This window comes from Vidua chalybeata, chromosome 21 (genome assembly GCF_026979565.1).
Source record: "Vidua chalybeata isolate OUT-0048 chromosome 21, bVidCha1 merged haplotype, whole genome shotgun sequence".
NCBI classification, from domain to species: Eukaryota; Metazoa; Chordata; class Aves; order Passeriformes; family Viduidae; genus Vidua; species Vidua chalybeata.
Genome location: NC_071550.1, coordinates 9,466,738 through 9,482,201, shown reverse-complemented (window position 1 = coordinate 9,482,201; position 15,464 = coordinate 9,466,738). Strand labels below are relative to the sequence as shown.

General features: G+C 57.8%; 1 protein-coding gene across 1 annotated transcript in view; it reads left to right on the top strand.

Moving 5' to 3' along the window:
* The window catches only part of ARRDC1 (arrestin domain containing 1), a 37,401-nt gene extending 30,057 nt beyond the window's left edge, over positions 1-7,344 (top strand). The window contains exons 5-8 of the mRNA XM_053962412.1: positions 225-407; positions 725-901; positions 1,047-1,458; positions 3,019-7,344. Coding sequence (XP_053818387.1) covers positions 225-407; positions 725-901; positions 1,047-1,458; positions 3,019-3,083 — 837 coding nt within the window. The 3' untranslated portion in view covers positions 3,084-7,344. The remainder of the gene's footprint in view (positions 1-224; positions 408-724; positions 902-1,046; positions 1,459-3,018) is intronic.
* The last annotated feature ends 8,120 nt before the right edge of the window (positions 7,345-15,464 follow it).

The window sequence follows — 15,464 nt, the reverse complement described above, 5'->3', positions numbered from 1 at the left end:
TGGGGAACTTGCTTTGGAGGGGAAAGCAACTAATAGGGCAGTAGAACTGTGGGGCTGGAGAAGTGAGACCTGTTGTCTGTGGCATTGCCATGTTCCTGGTTCTTTGCATCCTCTTAGAAGTAAATATTTCTGCTTGCTTGTTTTGAATCTCTTGAGTGTTTTTCTGGAAGTGTTTTTCTCTCTGACTCTCTTGAGCCAACCCCTCTGTCTCTGCCATCCTGCAGCAGCCCAACACCATGTCCATCACCAAGAAGTTCAACTACAAGCTTGTGAAAAGTGGCAACATCATCCTGACAGCCACATCTGACCTGAAGGGCTACATCGTGGGCCAGGCCATCCAGCTCCGCACAGACATAGAGAACAAGTCTGGCCGGGACACCGGCGCTGTGGTGGCCAGTCTGCTCCAGGTGGGTGTCCAGTGGGGCCATTCTCTGGCTTGTGCTGCTGCTCCACCCCATGGAGGCCTCTGTGAAACTGGGGCAGCGAGGAGCCAAATCTGCACCTCTGGTCCTCTCTACCTTCCTGGGGAAAGAGGACCTAGAACTTGTCTTGGTTATCCCTGCTCAGTCTGTCACACAACAAGGGTATTCCTGTTCTGGAACATGCCTGTTTGGTCTGGGCTTGTGCCTATTTGACAAAGCAGTTGTGTCCTGGCTTACATTTGTGGGAGATAGAAGACCACCTGTAGCCTCTGAGCAAGCTGTGTTTCCTCCTGTCTGTGCAGAAGGTGGCCTATAAATCCAAGCGCTGGATTTACGACCTGAGGACCATCGCCGAGGTGGAAGGCTCAGGGGTGAAAGCCTGGAAACATGCAGAATGGAAGGAGCAGATCCTGGTTCCAGCACTGCCCCAGTCCATTCTGCAGGGCTGCAGCCTCATTCACATCGACTACTACATCCAGGTGAGTTTATCTGGAGTATCCCTGGGCTGGGCCATGGCTCTGTGCCCCCTCCCAGGCTGAGCAGTGTGGTCTGGGTGGTCCAGACATCAGGTGAACCTTCCCACTGCCATGTATAATGATGCCACTGTTTTCCCTTCTCTTCCAGGTTTCCCTCAAGTCTCCAGAGGTTTCTGTCACCCTCCCCATCTACATTGGAAACATTGCTGTGAACAGGGTCCCGCTGAGCCCCTCCCGCTCCATCCAGCACCTCCCATCTGTGGTGGTCCCCAGTGCCCCCCCAGAGGAAGAGGAGGCTGCCAGTGGCTATCACCCCATGGACAATGTCTCCATCCCCACCAAAAGCCATTCCCAGCAGCAGCCCTTTAGCTACGCCCCAGGACTGAGCTTCCAGGAGATACGGGCGGACTCGGAGCAGACGGGCTCCCCAAACCACCCCACACTCTGCCTGTCCACGGGAGCCACTGTCCCCTACTACTCTGAGGGGAACGTGGTGCCTGTCCCCACAGCCAGCTCACTCATCCTGCCCCCGGAGTACAGCACGTGGGGATACCCCTACGGTGAGCAGCGCTCCCAGGATCTGCAGCTGGGGGGAAACAGCTCCTACCAGCAGTCCCTGCTAGCTGTGAACTGCTGGCAATCTGGGGATTCATCAGTCTGCTGCAGGCTGCTGTCAGAGGGGATTGTGACATCTCTCTGCCTGCTTTAGACTCTGGAGGAGTCCCCTCTTCCAGCTGTAAAAGCCAGCTGTCCTTCCCACATTCACGCCCATGCCTGCCCTGGGCTTGTTGTGAGAAGATCTCCCTGTTCTTAAAAGAGCTTTCAGCCTCCCACTGGTAGAAAAACTTCTTGGCTTGTGGTGAGGCTGGTGGGAGCATAGCCAGGAAAATGATGTCACTGAAATCTGCTGTCTGACGTGGAGTGGGCCTGCAGCTGGTCTGAACCTGTGGGGGTGGGAGCTGAGAAAGTGTCCAGGGTGGAACAGCTCGGGGAAATCCCAGCATGCTGGATTCCTGCAGCCATGCTGGAGTGGCAGGGCCAGCAGTGAGTGCTGGATTCCTGCAGCCATGCTGGAGTGGCAGGGCCAGCAGTGAGTGCTGCATTCCTGCAGCCATGCTGGAGTGGCAGGGCCAGCAGTGTGTGCTGGATTCCTGCAGCCATGCTGGGGTGGCAGGGCCAGCAGTGTGTGCTGGATTCCTGGGGCTGTGCTGGGGTGGCAGGGCCAGCAGTGTGTGCTGGATTCCTGCAGCCATGATGGAGTGGCAGGGCCAGCAGTGTGTGCTGGATTCCTGCAGCCATGCTGGAATGGCAGGGCCAGCAGTGTGTGCTGGATTCCTGGGGCTGTGCTGGGGTGGCAGGGCCAGCAGTGTGTGCTGGATTCCTGCAGCCATGCTGGGGTGGCAGGGCCAGCAGTGTGTGCTGGATTCCTGGGGCTGTGCTGGGGTGGCAGGGCCAGCAGTGTGTGCTGGATTCCTGCAGCCATGCTGGAGTGGCAGGGCCAGCAGTGTGTGCTGGATTCCTGCAGCCATGCTGGAGTGGCAGGGCCAGCAGTGAGTGCTGCATTCCTGGGGCTGTGCTGGGGTGGCAGGGCCAGCAGTGTGTGCTGCATTCCTGCAGCCATGCTGGAATGGCAGGGCCAGCAGTGTGTGCTGGATTCCTGGGGCTGTGCTGGGGTGGCAGGGCCAGCAGTGAGTGCTGCATTCCTGGGGCTGTGCTGGGGTGGCAGGGCCAGCAGTGAGTGTTAGCACAGTTGTACCCAAATCACCCCCTCTCTTTGCACTGGGGTAACAGAACACTCCATGTATTACTTCAGCCCTGGGTTTGGGCACACAGAGCACGAATGATCTGGAGGTGCTGGAAGAGAGGAGGATGCTTGGGAAAGAAAGGGAAGAACACAACAGGACTGTGAGGTGGTGATTTTATCCTCCATGGGCATCAGGGCAGGGATGGGACTGGCTGGCTGGAATCCTACAAACCCCCCTGTACCTCAGCTAGGCAGGCTGTGGGGCCCTGGCAGGGAGTGTGTGTTGCTTCACTCTGCACTGGGTTACACAGACTGGGGTGAAGGGAACCTCCCAAACACCCACCATAACCTCTCTCATTCTTCCTTTCCCCCACAGAGGCACCTCCATCCTACGAGCAGAGCTGCAGCAGTGCCAACTCCAGCATCAGCAATGGCAATTAGCCCTCCCCTGCTCCGACCCCGCCGGCGCTGCCCACCCTGGCACCACGGGGCACCCGCCTGTGGCAAAGTCTGGTACAGCACAAGGCGTCTTCTTGTCTCTCTGGCTGCTTTGGGGGGGAACTGCCACATCCCGGCCTGGGCTTTTTAAGTCTCTTTCTAGGGAGGGGGTAAAAAACCAAAAAGGGCAGCCAGAGCAGCCTGCATGCATGTAGGAGAGGTCTGGGAAACTGAACAGTCTCCTGCTGCTGCACCAAGTGCTGGAGGAGCTGGATGTGCCCCTGGGATGCCCTGGGCAGCAGCCAGTTCCAGTGCTGTAGTCAACACTAACTGCTTTACTATCAAAGCACCTGCGATGCCTTATCTGAAATGCTCCTGACTTGGCACAGCTCCACTCTAAGGGAAGGCTGGGCTGTGTGGACTTGCTCTCCTCTTTTAGGGGCTGTGTGCTCTCTGCAAATGGTTTTGACAGCCCTTCCTCCTTGTCCTCAGAGGTCCTAAGGGTAGCAGGAGGTTTCTTGGAGTAAGCAGGCTGGGAAGGTCAGGGACTTTTAAAAAGCCAAAAGCACAAGCCCTCGCTGTACCTGAGCTGTGGGGGGAGTGACTGGCAGTGTGAGTGGCCATGGGCACAGGGGGGACTGGTGGGGGCACTTGCTGATGAGCCTTGGTGAGCTCTGGGGAAGATCCTGGTGTGGGATGGAGTGCCCTCTTCCAGCACAGATGGCTTTTCCCCACAGAGCCCTGTGGGACACAGCCCAGCCTTGCTCACTGCTGGGCCCTGGCACACAGGACAACAGCACTGCTCACTCTGGAGCAGGGCGACCACACTCCATGTCCCTGCAGGGTGCCCTCTCCTCCCAGGCCGCAGTTACGTGACCATCAATCACAAAAATCTGTCTGATGCTACCTCTGAGTCTGCCCAGGGCCCTGCCCATGGGATCCCTTCCCTCGGGGCCCCTCTCCGTGGGGCTGTCCCTGGCAGTGGCTGTCCCTGCCCAGGCAGCCCACCAGGGTGCTGGGCCAGGGGCCTGTAGTGGCACTGGTTTGCTGTGTGTCCCCTGGGCCTGAGCAGAATGTGACAATGAACACAGCCCGAGTGGGAGCTGCTGCGCTCGTCTGCAGCCTCCGCTGCACCTGGCAGTCAGGGGAACAAGCTGGGTTTTCTTGCAGTTTTTCTTTTGCACTTTTCCCCCTGCCCACACCTTGTTTAGCATTGACTGCCCAAGCTGAGGAAACCACAAGCCACGTCCTTCAGAGCCACAGGTGCCCAGGCAGGCTGGAGTTGTGGCCTCCAGACCTTTGGCACCTCAGAGCTGGTCCCCACACGGCCCCAGGCTGGGCAGGCAATACCTGACAGACCTTTAGGAGCATTTCCAGCTGCTGCCTCCTTGCTCAGCCACCTCTGCACACCCTTCAGGCAGCTGGGACAGGCCCTGCTTTGCACTCTTTCTTTGCAAATGCTTTTTTATTTTTTTTTTTTTTTTTAAGCATTGAACTGCTTTAAGGGTAGTGTAGCAAAGGTGCCGTTCTGAGCAGTGCTGGCACAACATGCACCGATGATGATAGAGTGATTGTCATTGTCCCTGAATATATATAAATATATATATATATATGAGATGAAGTTGTTTTTAATGATTGAATTCAGAAATACAAATTTTAATGCTGTATTTAATAAATTATTCTATGAGAAATGCTGTGCTTTTTCATCCATTTCTGATGCTGATCCATGTGCCTGTTCATGCCAAATCAGGAATGCACCTTGCTGATTTCTTACAAAATGAAGTGAATTTTTTTTTGCTCTCACCAGGAAGGATGGTGAACTCTGCCAAGGCAGCTCGGGGAAAACAAACATGGTGTGGCCTGACCACAGTGCCAGGCTCATAATTCCACATGGCTGGAGGGAATTTGGCACATGTGGGCTTGGCTCTGGAGAGAGCAGCCACTGCACTGCTGCTTCCCAGGCCCTGTGTCCTGAAGCCAGGATTTGTCCAAGTGGCCCAGGGGTCCTGCTGCTGGCAGGGGTGGGCTGGTGGGGAGGAGGGGGAGAACAGACTCTGCCTTTAGGAGGATGGAGATGGCATAGCCAAGGTCTGGCTGGAAGGGCTGGAGACCACCGGCCCCATCCCTCTCCTAAAGAGCCATTTGAAGTAAACTTATTAAAAGTGGAAGAAGGCTCCTCCCCACAACCCCACTTTGGTCATCCCATGTCTGAAGCATGCAAGTGTTGCCTAAACGTCACTGCAGGTAGCCTGGGGTGTGATTTGTGTCTCAGACACAAAGATCCTTCTTCATTCTCTTCTCAGCTTATGCTTCTGCCCAGCTTCCATGGTTCAGACTCTCCTTTGCCGGCTGGTCCAGCCTGCCATGAGCAGCATTCTTCATCCACAATGGGCCAAAGGCAGGTACAGCTCTTCCCCAGTGCTCCTCCTCTTCCTCCCACTTGGCTGAACCTGTCTTGCCTGGCTCAGTCTGCAGCTCCCATGGCCTTCCTTGCTGTTGGCTGTACATATCCTTGAACCCAAATCCCTTCCACACCTCTGGAAAAATTCCTACGAGCTGTCAATGCTTCTGGACCTGCTGGGTCGGGCTGCAGGCTCCTGACCCAGCCAGGCTCTGGGAGAGGCAGGCAGGGCTGGGAAATTGCAGCTCCTCCTCCATCCCTGGGGCTGAGCTGCTGCTGATGTGTCCAGCCCCTGTTCCTTGGCTGGAAAATGGGATTGCTGTTTGGCTGCTGTGGCCAGAGCCACTGGGCAGTTTTTCCAGACTCCCAGCCAGCATCTGCCCTCCTTGTTCCACCTTTGTTTTGGGAATGGCCCATCCGTGGTGGAGGCTGTGGAGGAGGGAGCCCTCACCCAGCCCGTGCTGTGCCCTGTCTCTGCAGTGTTCCTGTGCACCTCAAGTCGCTCTCCCAAATTATATTTGCTACAAACTGGTCTTGGGACCTCTTGCTGTACACTTTGCAAAGCAGGGAGCAAATGGGAACGCTCTTGTCTGGTGAGGAGTGTCCATCACCACCGGCTGCTGTGGAGGGAGCAGGAGCTACACCTCAGGGTGGTCTGCATCCTTTTGGAGGCCAGGGCTGCTCCACAGCCCAGCTGCTGTGCAGGGGCCCCTCTCAGCCCTGTGAGCTGGCTCTGGCCAGGGTGCAGCAGGCCATCACCCAGGGCTGTCTCTGAGCAGCCTCCTTGTGCAGGACAATTGACATGACAAGTGACAATCAGTGCTTTCCAACCCTCCTGCCCTGCCTTGCCTGTCCCAGGCTGTGCAGAGAAGTGGAGCCTGACACAAAGAGCCTTGCTGATGTTTTATGGAGCCCTTTGAAATGGGCCAGGACTGCAGGATGGAGGGGTTGATCCAGCTCTGGGGAAAAAAGCCCATTTTTCTGATCACAGCTCTGGGGAAAGAACTTCAGCACGCAGGGATTCATTCTAATTCCTGGCTCAGATTTTTATAGCAATTGTTTTTGAGTTTGTTTGAAATGGGGAAGTGGAGCAGTGGGGCATGAGAGAAGTTTGTGAGTTAATTGTTTCCAAACTCAGTGTTCAATGAAAAACACCAAAAATATCATTCGTTCTTTTTTTTCCCTGATGCTTTTATGTCCTTCATGGTTTTGTTCTTTTCCTGCTCTCCACATGTTCCACCTCTATATCTTTGGTTTTTTCAATGTTGTTTGTGTCCTAAACCAAACTCTACTTTGGCATCTGCTGTCCCACTGCCTGCAGGAGATGGGGAAAGGAGAGTTGGGGGATACAAAGGCTCTTCTTTCTCTTGGACAATGATTCTTTTTTAGCTTTCCACTGAACTTACAGGAGTTTTGTAAAAATAAATATTTTCTGCTAGGACATTTTCCTGTTGAGCCAGCACAAGACAGGAGACACAGGGTGTTCTAGGCTCCATTTGGGTTTTATTCTAGATTTTAAAATATTTGCAACTGTTTCCAACAGGAATGTCCCATCCCTCTTCCCCAAGAGAGACTGGCAGGGTAAAACCCACAAAACTTGTGCCCTTTCTTGTACCACTACTCGTGGCTGTAATTCTTTAATCCTGTGGTTCTCTTTACAGATTTTGGGGTTTTATACAACAATTTGTGATGCCTCTGTACAACCTAAGACTTCTGTGCAATTTATAACTGGGTTTTGAAATGTAAACTCGCAGTTTTCCATGTTTACCACGGCTTCTGGGGAGTATTTTTGTCCTGGGTTTTAACCCCCCAAATGTAAAGAACTGGAAAAATGTAAATAAAGATGATCTTTTTTAAGACCAAGGGTGTTTTGCTCTGGGTATGTGATGATCATAAATGATACCTCAGCTGAGACCTGACGGTGAGCAGTGGTTCAGGGCTGTCAGTGGAGGCATTCCCACTGGAGCTGGAGCTCGGAAGTTGGTTTGGAGCTGAGGTTAAAGCACAGCCATGGCTCCTCCAGCTCGGCAGGGGAATGGCTGGGGTGGGAAGGCCCTGCTGGGCTGAAGGAGCTGTTGCTCGCTCCCATGGTGAATCACAGAATCATGGAATATCCTGAGCTGCAACGGACCCACAAAGATCATCCATCCCAACCCTGCCCAGACCCCCCACCAACCCCACCCTGGGCATCCCTGGCAGCGCTGGCCAAACGCTCCTGGAGCTCTGGCAGCCTCGGGGCCGTGCCCATTCCCTGGGGAGCCTGGGCAGTGCCAGCACCCTCTGGGGGAAGAACCTTTCCTGCTCTCCAGCCTAAAATCCTCCCCCGCCACAGCTCCGTGGGCAGGTGCCGCTGGGAGGAGGCGGCTGCGGCCGGAGGAAGCGCCGGGGCGCTGGGGTTGTGCTCTTCCTGCTGGCCGGAATCCCAGGATGTGGAGCTGCGGCTCCGCTCGCCCGGCTCGGGCGGGAGAGGGCGATGTCCGCCCGCCTGGAGCTCGGTGCGGCTGCGAGGCGGCTCCGGCTGCCCCGAGCCGAGCCCCCAGCCCCTGGCCCGGCTCCCAGCAGCTGCTCCAGGAAAACAGGGAGCACTGGCACAGCACAGCCCGGCCTCGCCCCGCTGCCCTTCGCTCAGGATGGGTTTGAGATGTGGACAAGAGCCATGGCCGGTGGTGATGCGATGCAAAACCTCTATGTGATCCTGGTTATTTCGGCTTCTTTTGGGAGCCTCTCCCCTCCCTGATGGCTTGGGAGGTTTGTCCCAGTGGCCGCTACGTCCCTGTGTCCATCTGGGAAAGACAGAGCTGCAGCAAATGCTGGAGAGGAGCCACCAGAGCCCTTCCCTCAGCCCCCGCCCTTATCCCTGTCGCGGTGACACCCCGGCGTGCCAGGTCTGGTTTGCAGGAGCAAGGATGAAGGCAGGCAATTCCCAGTATCCCACGTGGGGCATCCCCAGTACGAGATGGGGCGATGCTGGGCATCCCCAGTGCGGGTGGGGCAATGTCCAGGCTGCCCCAGGCCCTTGCTGGAGCAGAAGCTCCCAGAGGTGGATCTTTGTGCGGGGAGCAGTCGCCCCATCCCGGGGGGATCCAGGGGAAGGGCACCCACCCCGCCACCACCCTCCTCCTCCTCCTCAGCTCATCCCCCGGCAGCGATGGGACCCCCGGGGCCCCTCCGTGTCCCCACCGAGCGGGAGGCACCGGAGGGGCCGCGCCGGGGGCTCCGCGGTGACGCTGCCACGGCCCTGCCGGTGCGCAGGGGGTTCTCCGGGGGGTTGGTTAATTAATTAAATAATTATTTAATTAATGAGCTGTTGCAGCCAAACTGAAGGAGAGGCTGCTCGGAGGGGATGGAGCGGGCGGGGGGCGGGTCCCCAGGCCCGGGGACTCTTATTTTGACCGCGGCGCTGCCGGGCGGGCGCTGCCGCCGCTGTCGGGCCGCGCTCCGAGGCCGCCGCCTCCTTCCCCTCCCGGGCCGGCAGCGCCCGGAGCGGCCCCGGGGCTGCTCGCGGTGTCCTGGGGGCTCGCCCGAGGCTCCGAGCGGCTTTGGGAGCCTCTCGGGGGCCCTCACACACCCCCGAGTGCCTCCGCTCCCCGGCACCCGCGGGGTCTGCAGGGTCCGGCTGTCCCGGTGGGGACCGGCCCGGGGTGACCGGGGGGACACTCGGGGTGACCGGGGGGACACACAGCCCGGGAGGGCCCCGCTGGGGATGTACGGCGGAGCTGCGGCGCTCTGCTGTCGCAGCCTGTCCCACGCCCGGGTCACCGCGGTGCTTGGGGGCAGCGGGGGCAGCGCAAACCCCCCCCGGGTCAGTCAGTGCATCGAGACAGCGACAGCCCCGGAGCTGGCACAGCTGTGCCAGGAGTGTCCGGGGCTGCAGGTGTGGGATGGGAGCGGGATAACCCCGGCTGTGCCCCAGCACCCGGCCAGGGCTGCCCATGGCCGCTGCCCCCGCCCGGAGCGCTGCAGGGCGAGAGATTCCCTGTAAAACACCGTAGGAACCCTCAGGGGGAAGGAACCCCAAGGATGACCCAGCCCAGCCCCCGGCCCTGCCCAGACCCCCCAACAACCCCACCCTGGGCATCCCTGGCAGCGCTGGCCAAACGCTCCTGGAGCTCTGGCAGCCTCGGGGCCGTGCCCATTCCCTGGGGAGCCTGGGCAGTGCCAGCACCCTCTGGGGGAAGAACCTTTCCTGCTCTCCAGCCTGAGCTGCCCTGGCCCAGCCCCAGCCGTTCCCTGGCTCCTGTCCCTGTCCCAGAGCAGAGATGGGAGCTGTCCCTCGGGAGCAGCTGGAACAGAAGTGTCCATTTGTCCACTCAGAGGAGCGAGGTGTCAGCTGGGGCTGCAGGAGGGCGGCCTGAGGACCAAAGGATGGGGTCTGTCCCTCCAGAGAGCAGATGATAAATGTGTAAATTGACTTCCGAGCACTCAAAGGCTCCTGCTTCCCGCCGAGAAACATGAACTGTCCTGTCCAGGAGGCTGGTGCAGCAGTACCTGTCCATCCCTGGGTCTCCCTGGGGCAGGTGTGACTTCCTCAGGGTGTCTGAGGCACACCTGGGGCAGGTGTGACTTCCAACACAGCTGTGGGGCCAAGGAACTCTTGCAGGTGTTTATCTCCCCCCTTGTGCTATTTTCTGCTTTACTGGAGAGCTGTAAAAGGGATAATTGTTTTACAATCATGGGTTTAGGGCCTGGGCACTGGGAGGGGCCCTGTGGGGTTTGGGCGGGTTGCAGCTGTTGTGGGAGAGTGAAGAGGCTGAAGGGACCCCTCCGTGGGGCAGAGCCAGGGCGAGCTGCCCCCTCTGCCCCATCCCTGTCTTTAGGTGACACAGACACCAAAAACCTTGCACAAATTGGGCTGAAATGACCCCGAAATGGGAGAAGCTAAAAAAGGAGGCGGTTTTCCATGGTTAACCTTTTGGCAGGAAAGACAGAGGGACTTTTTGACGCTTTCTGGGATTTTTGCAGGGATTTTATTTTATGTAGGTTTTTGGGCAAGCTGTGTTGCTGAAAGTTTGGGACGCTCAGGATGCGTTCAGCTGGGAACAGCGGCTGCTCTTCCCGCGCAGCCTCGGGGTGTGCGGGGGACCCGGGGCTCTTGGCAGGATCAGTGAGGAGCCGCGGTCTGTGGGGTCCGTCCCCACCCCAGCGCTGTCCCCGCGTCCCCTCAGCCCCGTCCCCGCTCCGCCTGTACGGCACCTCCCGATGGGCGCCGCCATGACGCCGTACGGACAGCGGGGCCCCTGGGGGCCGCCATGCTGCCGCGCGCATGCGCCGTGCCCGGCCGAGAGTCTCCATTGAGAAGAATGAGGGGCAAGGGGCGGAGCCAAGGCGCGAGGAGCCGCCGGGGGGGCGGGGCTGCGCTCCGGGGCTCCGGCCATGGCCACAGTGGATGCCGAGGTGAGTGAGAGCGGCGGCGTCCATCTGCCCGGGCGGGGGGAAGGAAGATGGGGGAGCGTGGAGTGGTATCGCCCAGGGCCAGGCGGGTTCTGTCGGAGGCCGGGAGGGGGGCCGTGCCCCCGCCGCCCCATGGTTCAGTCCAACTCCTCTGAGGGGAAGAATGTGGGAGCTGCTGCCATTGTGTGTAGGGGGGCCCGGGACTCTGTATAAGTTACACCCCTCCGCGGTGAGTCAGTGGTATGTGCCATACAGATTCCGGGGCTCCCCCCAGTGGGAGCGAGTGCGTGTGGCGGAGGCGGGAGGGGGGAGCGGCGGGGCCGCCATCCACGTTCCGGGGCCGCCGCATGCGGCGGGGCGGCGCTGGCGCGGCTCCATCCAGAGTCCGGGGCCCGGCCGGGCGCGGCGGCGGCGGCGGCGGGCGGGCCGGTGCTATGAGCCATGCAGGGTCCGGGGCGGCGGCGGGCGGGAGCCATGCAGGGTCCGGGGCCGGCGGGCGGGAGGAGCCGCACGGGGGAGCCGGGGCTGCGCGTCCCGGGGGAGCCCGGCTCGGGAGGTTGCGCTCCCGGCGCTGCCGGTGCGCTCCTCCGGGGACGCAGCAGCGCTGCCGTGCCTCCCCTGAGCCGCGCCGACCCGCACGGGCTCTCCCGAGCGCGGCCGGGGCTGCCCTGCCGCACCGGGCATGTACAATCAGTCACGGAACGGTTTGGGTTGGAAGGGGCCGGGAGATCCCGTCCCAGCCCTGCCGTGGGGCAGGGACACCTCCCGCTATCCCCGGCTGCTCCAAGCCCCGTCCAGCCTGAGCCGGGACGCTTGCAGGGATCCAGGAGCAGGCACCGCATCCCTGCGCCAGCCGGAGCGGCCCGGGAGTGGCGGTGCCCGCAGAGCCCCTGTCACACCCGCCGGGCTCGGGGGGACACCGGCCCCACATCCCCCGGGAGAACCGCGGGGTGACAGCAGCGGGGCTGTGACCGTGCCCGGGGATGCGGGGGCACGCGGGGCTGCAGCACCGCTCCGTGTGCCGGCCCAACCTCCTGCCCCGGCTGTGCAGAGAATATGAACTTGTCACCAGTCTGTGCCCTCAGGTGAACACTGGAGAGCAGCTGGGCTGGCTGCTGAGCCTTCGTGCACAGAGAGAGCCGCCAGGTAATGACACAGGTGTGCATCGTACACGGGCTGTGACACAGGTGTGCAGTTGTACAGAGGCTGTCATACAGGTGTGCGTCGTGCACAGACTAATACAGGTGTGCACTCGTGTATGGACTGTCATACAGGTGTACTGTTGTACAGACATTGTCATACAGGTGTGCAGTTGTACAGAGACTGTCAGACAGGTGTGCATTGTGCACAGGTTATAACACAGGTGAACATTTGTACAGACTGTAACAGAGATGTGCACTGTACACAGACTGTGATCCAGGTGTGCATCATTCTCAGGGTGTCATACAGGTGTGCATTGTGCACAGGCTGTCATACAGGTGTGCATTGTGCACAGGCTGTCATACAGGTGTGCAGCTGTACAGAGGCTGTCAGACAGGTGTGCATTGTGCACAGGCTGTCATACAGGTGTACATTTGTACACAGGCTGTCATACAGGTGTGCATTGTGCACAGGCTGTCACACAGCTGTACATTTGTACACAGGCTGTCATACAGGTGTGCATTGTGCACAGGCTGTCATACAGGTGTGCAGCTGTACAGAGGCTGTCAGACAGGTGTGCACTGTGCACAGGCTATAACACAGGTGTACATTTGTGCACAGGCTGTCATACAGGTGTGCACTGTACGCAGAGTAATAGAGGTGTACAGTTGTGCATAGGCAGCAATACAGGTGTGCACATATGTGCAGGCTGTAGTACAGGTGTGCATTGTTGTCAGACTGTCATACAGGTGTGCACTGTACACAGACTGTGATCCAGCTGTGCATCGCAGACAGGCTGACCCAGGTGCACACTCGTGTACAGACCCACTGGAGCTTGTGCCCACAGCCAGGTGTGGTCACTGATCTGGGCCCACCCAGGTGTGCCAGGCTGGCTGCTGCCTTTCCCAGCTCTCTCTCTCCCTTGTTGACAGGGCTGTGCTCTGGCCCGGAACGTCTGCCCCAAGTGGGGTGAGGTTTGGCACAGCCATGCAGGTGACACCAGCAGAGCTTTGGAAGTGCTGCAGACAGCTTGGATTTATTCCTCAGGCAGGATTCCCATCATTGTTGCAGGGAGATTGTCTAAGGCTTCCTTTATGTTTTCTGTTCCATCCCAATTGGCCTGATCCTGCTGCCTTTCCCTGGTGCTTTTGCAGAGGACGAGTGTTAATTTTTCCCTGTGACAGAGGAATCAGCCCTTGAGTGCCTCTGTGACTCCATGGTCCAGTTTTGCTTCCAGGAGAATGGCATGGCTGTAACTGGGGCAGGAGTTGGCTCATATCTCATCAACTCCTAATGCACAGGTCAGTCCTAACCCTGCAGACACACAGGTTTTATTTTGGGAAGCATCTCCCAGGGGCCCTGGCTGGGTCTGCCCTGTGAGCAGAGCATTAAGAGCCACTGCTCTCCGAGTCAGGCAGAGTATCCCCAGATGTTGCTGTGGATTATGGGGAGGGAACAGTGACTCACTTGGAGTTTAATTCCTCCCCTCCCCCATGAACTCAGTTCTGTCTGAGGCCAGATCTTGCTTATACCCCTCTGAGGCCAGAGGGGAGGAAGTTGGTGTAAGTCAGGCTGGAATGTGGGGACTGGAGGAGAAGCTCTTTGCTTCCCCAGTGCTGGTGTGGGAGAGCAAGGAAAAACATCCCACATCCACCGTGTTCTGCCAAGTGCAAGATTGAATTGTTTCACTTGGTTAAGAGAGGTGCAGAGGTGTGTTTTTGGGAGGAGATCGTTGGGAGTGGGCAGGTTGGGAAGGTGATGTCTGTGTCTGCAGGGAGTGCCCAACCAACTCTGCTGGCAGATACTGAACTCCAGACAAAAACTCCCAGTCTAGAACAGCTTCTTGCCAGATCTTAGTGTTGATGGGGGAGGGAGGATCTCTGTAAACACCAAATTCTTGCTAAAGCCTGTGAACTTCAGTTGTTGTCTTCTGTTACCTGTCCCAGGTGATCTCTGTGTTGGTGAATGGCTGTGCTGCAGTCCTTAGGTGCAGTAACCACGAGGCTGCAGAAAAATCTGATTTTGCTGTTGGATTTCATTGGTAGATATCTTGTATCCAGTCCAGTTTGGAGTGGTTAGGTGCTTCAGACCTAGTGCACTTTAAGGAATTGAGATTTAAGGAATTGAGATTTGAGGAATTGAGCCTCACTCAGCTAGCATGTATGATGGTGCATGCTCATCAGATTTAGTGCTGCTCCTCCAGTTTGCATCAGTTTGATGGAGAGCTGCCCTTGTGTTTGTATGTTTCCCAAAATACTTGTTTGATGCAAGTTGAAAGTTCAAGCCGTGGTGACCTGGGGAGGCTGGTGCAGGAAGCGAGGTGCGTGTGTGGCTTTGAGTGAAGTGGTTCCCTTAGAAGTCACGCTGCATTTTTCATCTTTTTTTTTTCCCCTTCTGTCTGTTCGGATCTGTAAAATCTCTCGTCTGGAGGTGCAGCTTTGATCTCTAAAGCGACGAGCTGGCAGAGCAGGCAGAATTCCTGGCTGGGGCTGGATCTGGGATGGACTCAGCACCCAGCAGCTCCCCACACTGGGGCTGAGCAGTTCTCAGCTCAGCAGTGATGCTGAGGCTTCTCCCTGGCTTTGATCCCGGCTCTCATCCCCTCCAGCCGGCGCTGGGAGTTCCCTGAGCCCCCTGCCAGCTCAGTCACCTCCCCACGGCATCAAGGGACAGCATTTCCCCGGCTCTGCCTGGAGAGAGGCTCCTGCAGCAGGTGCTGCGTGCAGGAGGGATCCCAGGAGCAGCCAGGAGCTGGGAGCAGCGAGCAGGGAGGGAAGAGCTGCAGATTCCCACTCTGTGTCTGCCAGGCGTCGCACCATCCAGCTCTGCTTTCAGGCCTGCCCTCCCTCATTCCCTCCTGCCAGCCAGGAGAGGCCTCTGTGGTTTTTAACTCACATCCCATTTCAGTCACTTATCTCAGGAAGACCTGGTGTGTTTTAAACCCCACCACTCCTCCTCGGAGCTGTGTCCTGCAGGGCAGCTGCTTCCCCGGGGATCCCGAGGGCTCTGAGGTGTGTTCACACCACACTGAACACACACAACACACCTGTGTTTCACTTGTGTTACATTTCTCCTGGGGCACCAGGTTAATGCATTTTAGCCGTGTCTTTGGACAGAGAAAGAAGGGTTTCCCCCCTCTATTCTCATAAGGAGGTTTTAGAACGTTTCTGAAGTAGGGAGGTTACTTTGTTAACAAGATTATAATTACACAGAACCCTGGCCTTGGCAAAGTCTTACCCTGTATCAAATGGGTGCTAACTTTTATGTTTTCCATGAATTCTTACATGTTGTGGGCTGGAAAAGGCCTGTGGGGAGATCATCCTTTTCTTCCATCTAGAGAAACTTTAAATAATACCAGAATGAGCAAATACGACTTGTGAAGCTTTAAGAAAGCCTTAGAAGTGCCCTTCAGCTGTGCTATGCTGATGTGACTGAGCCAATGTGACTGAAGA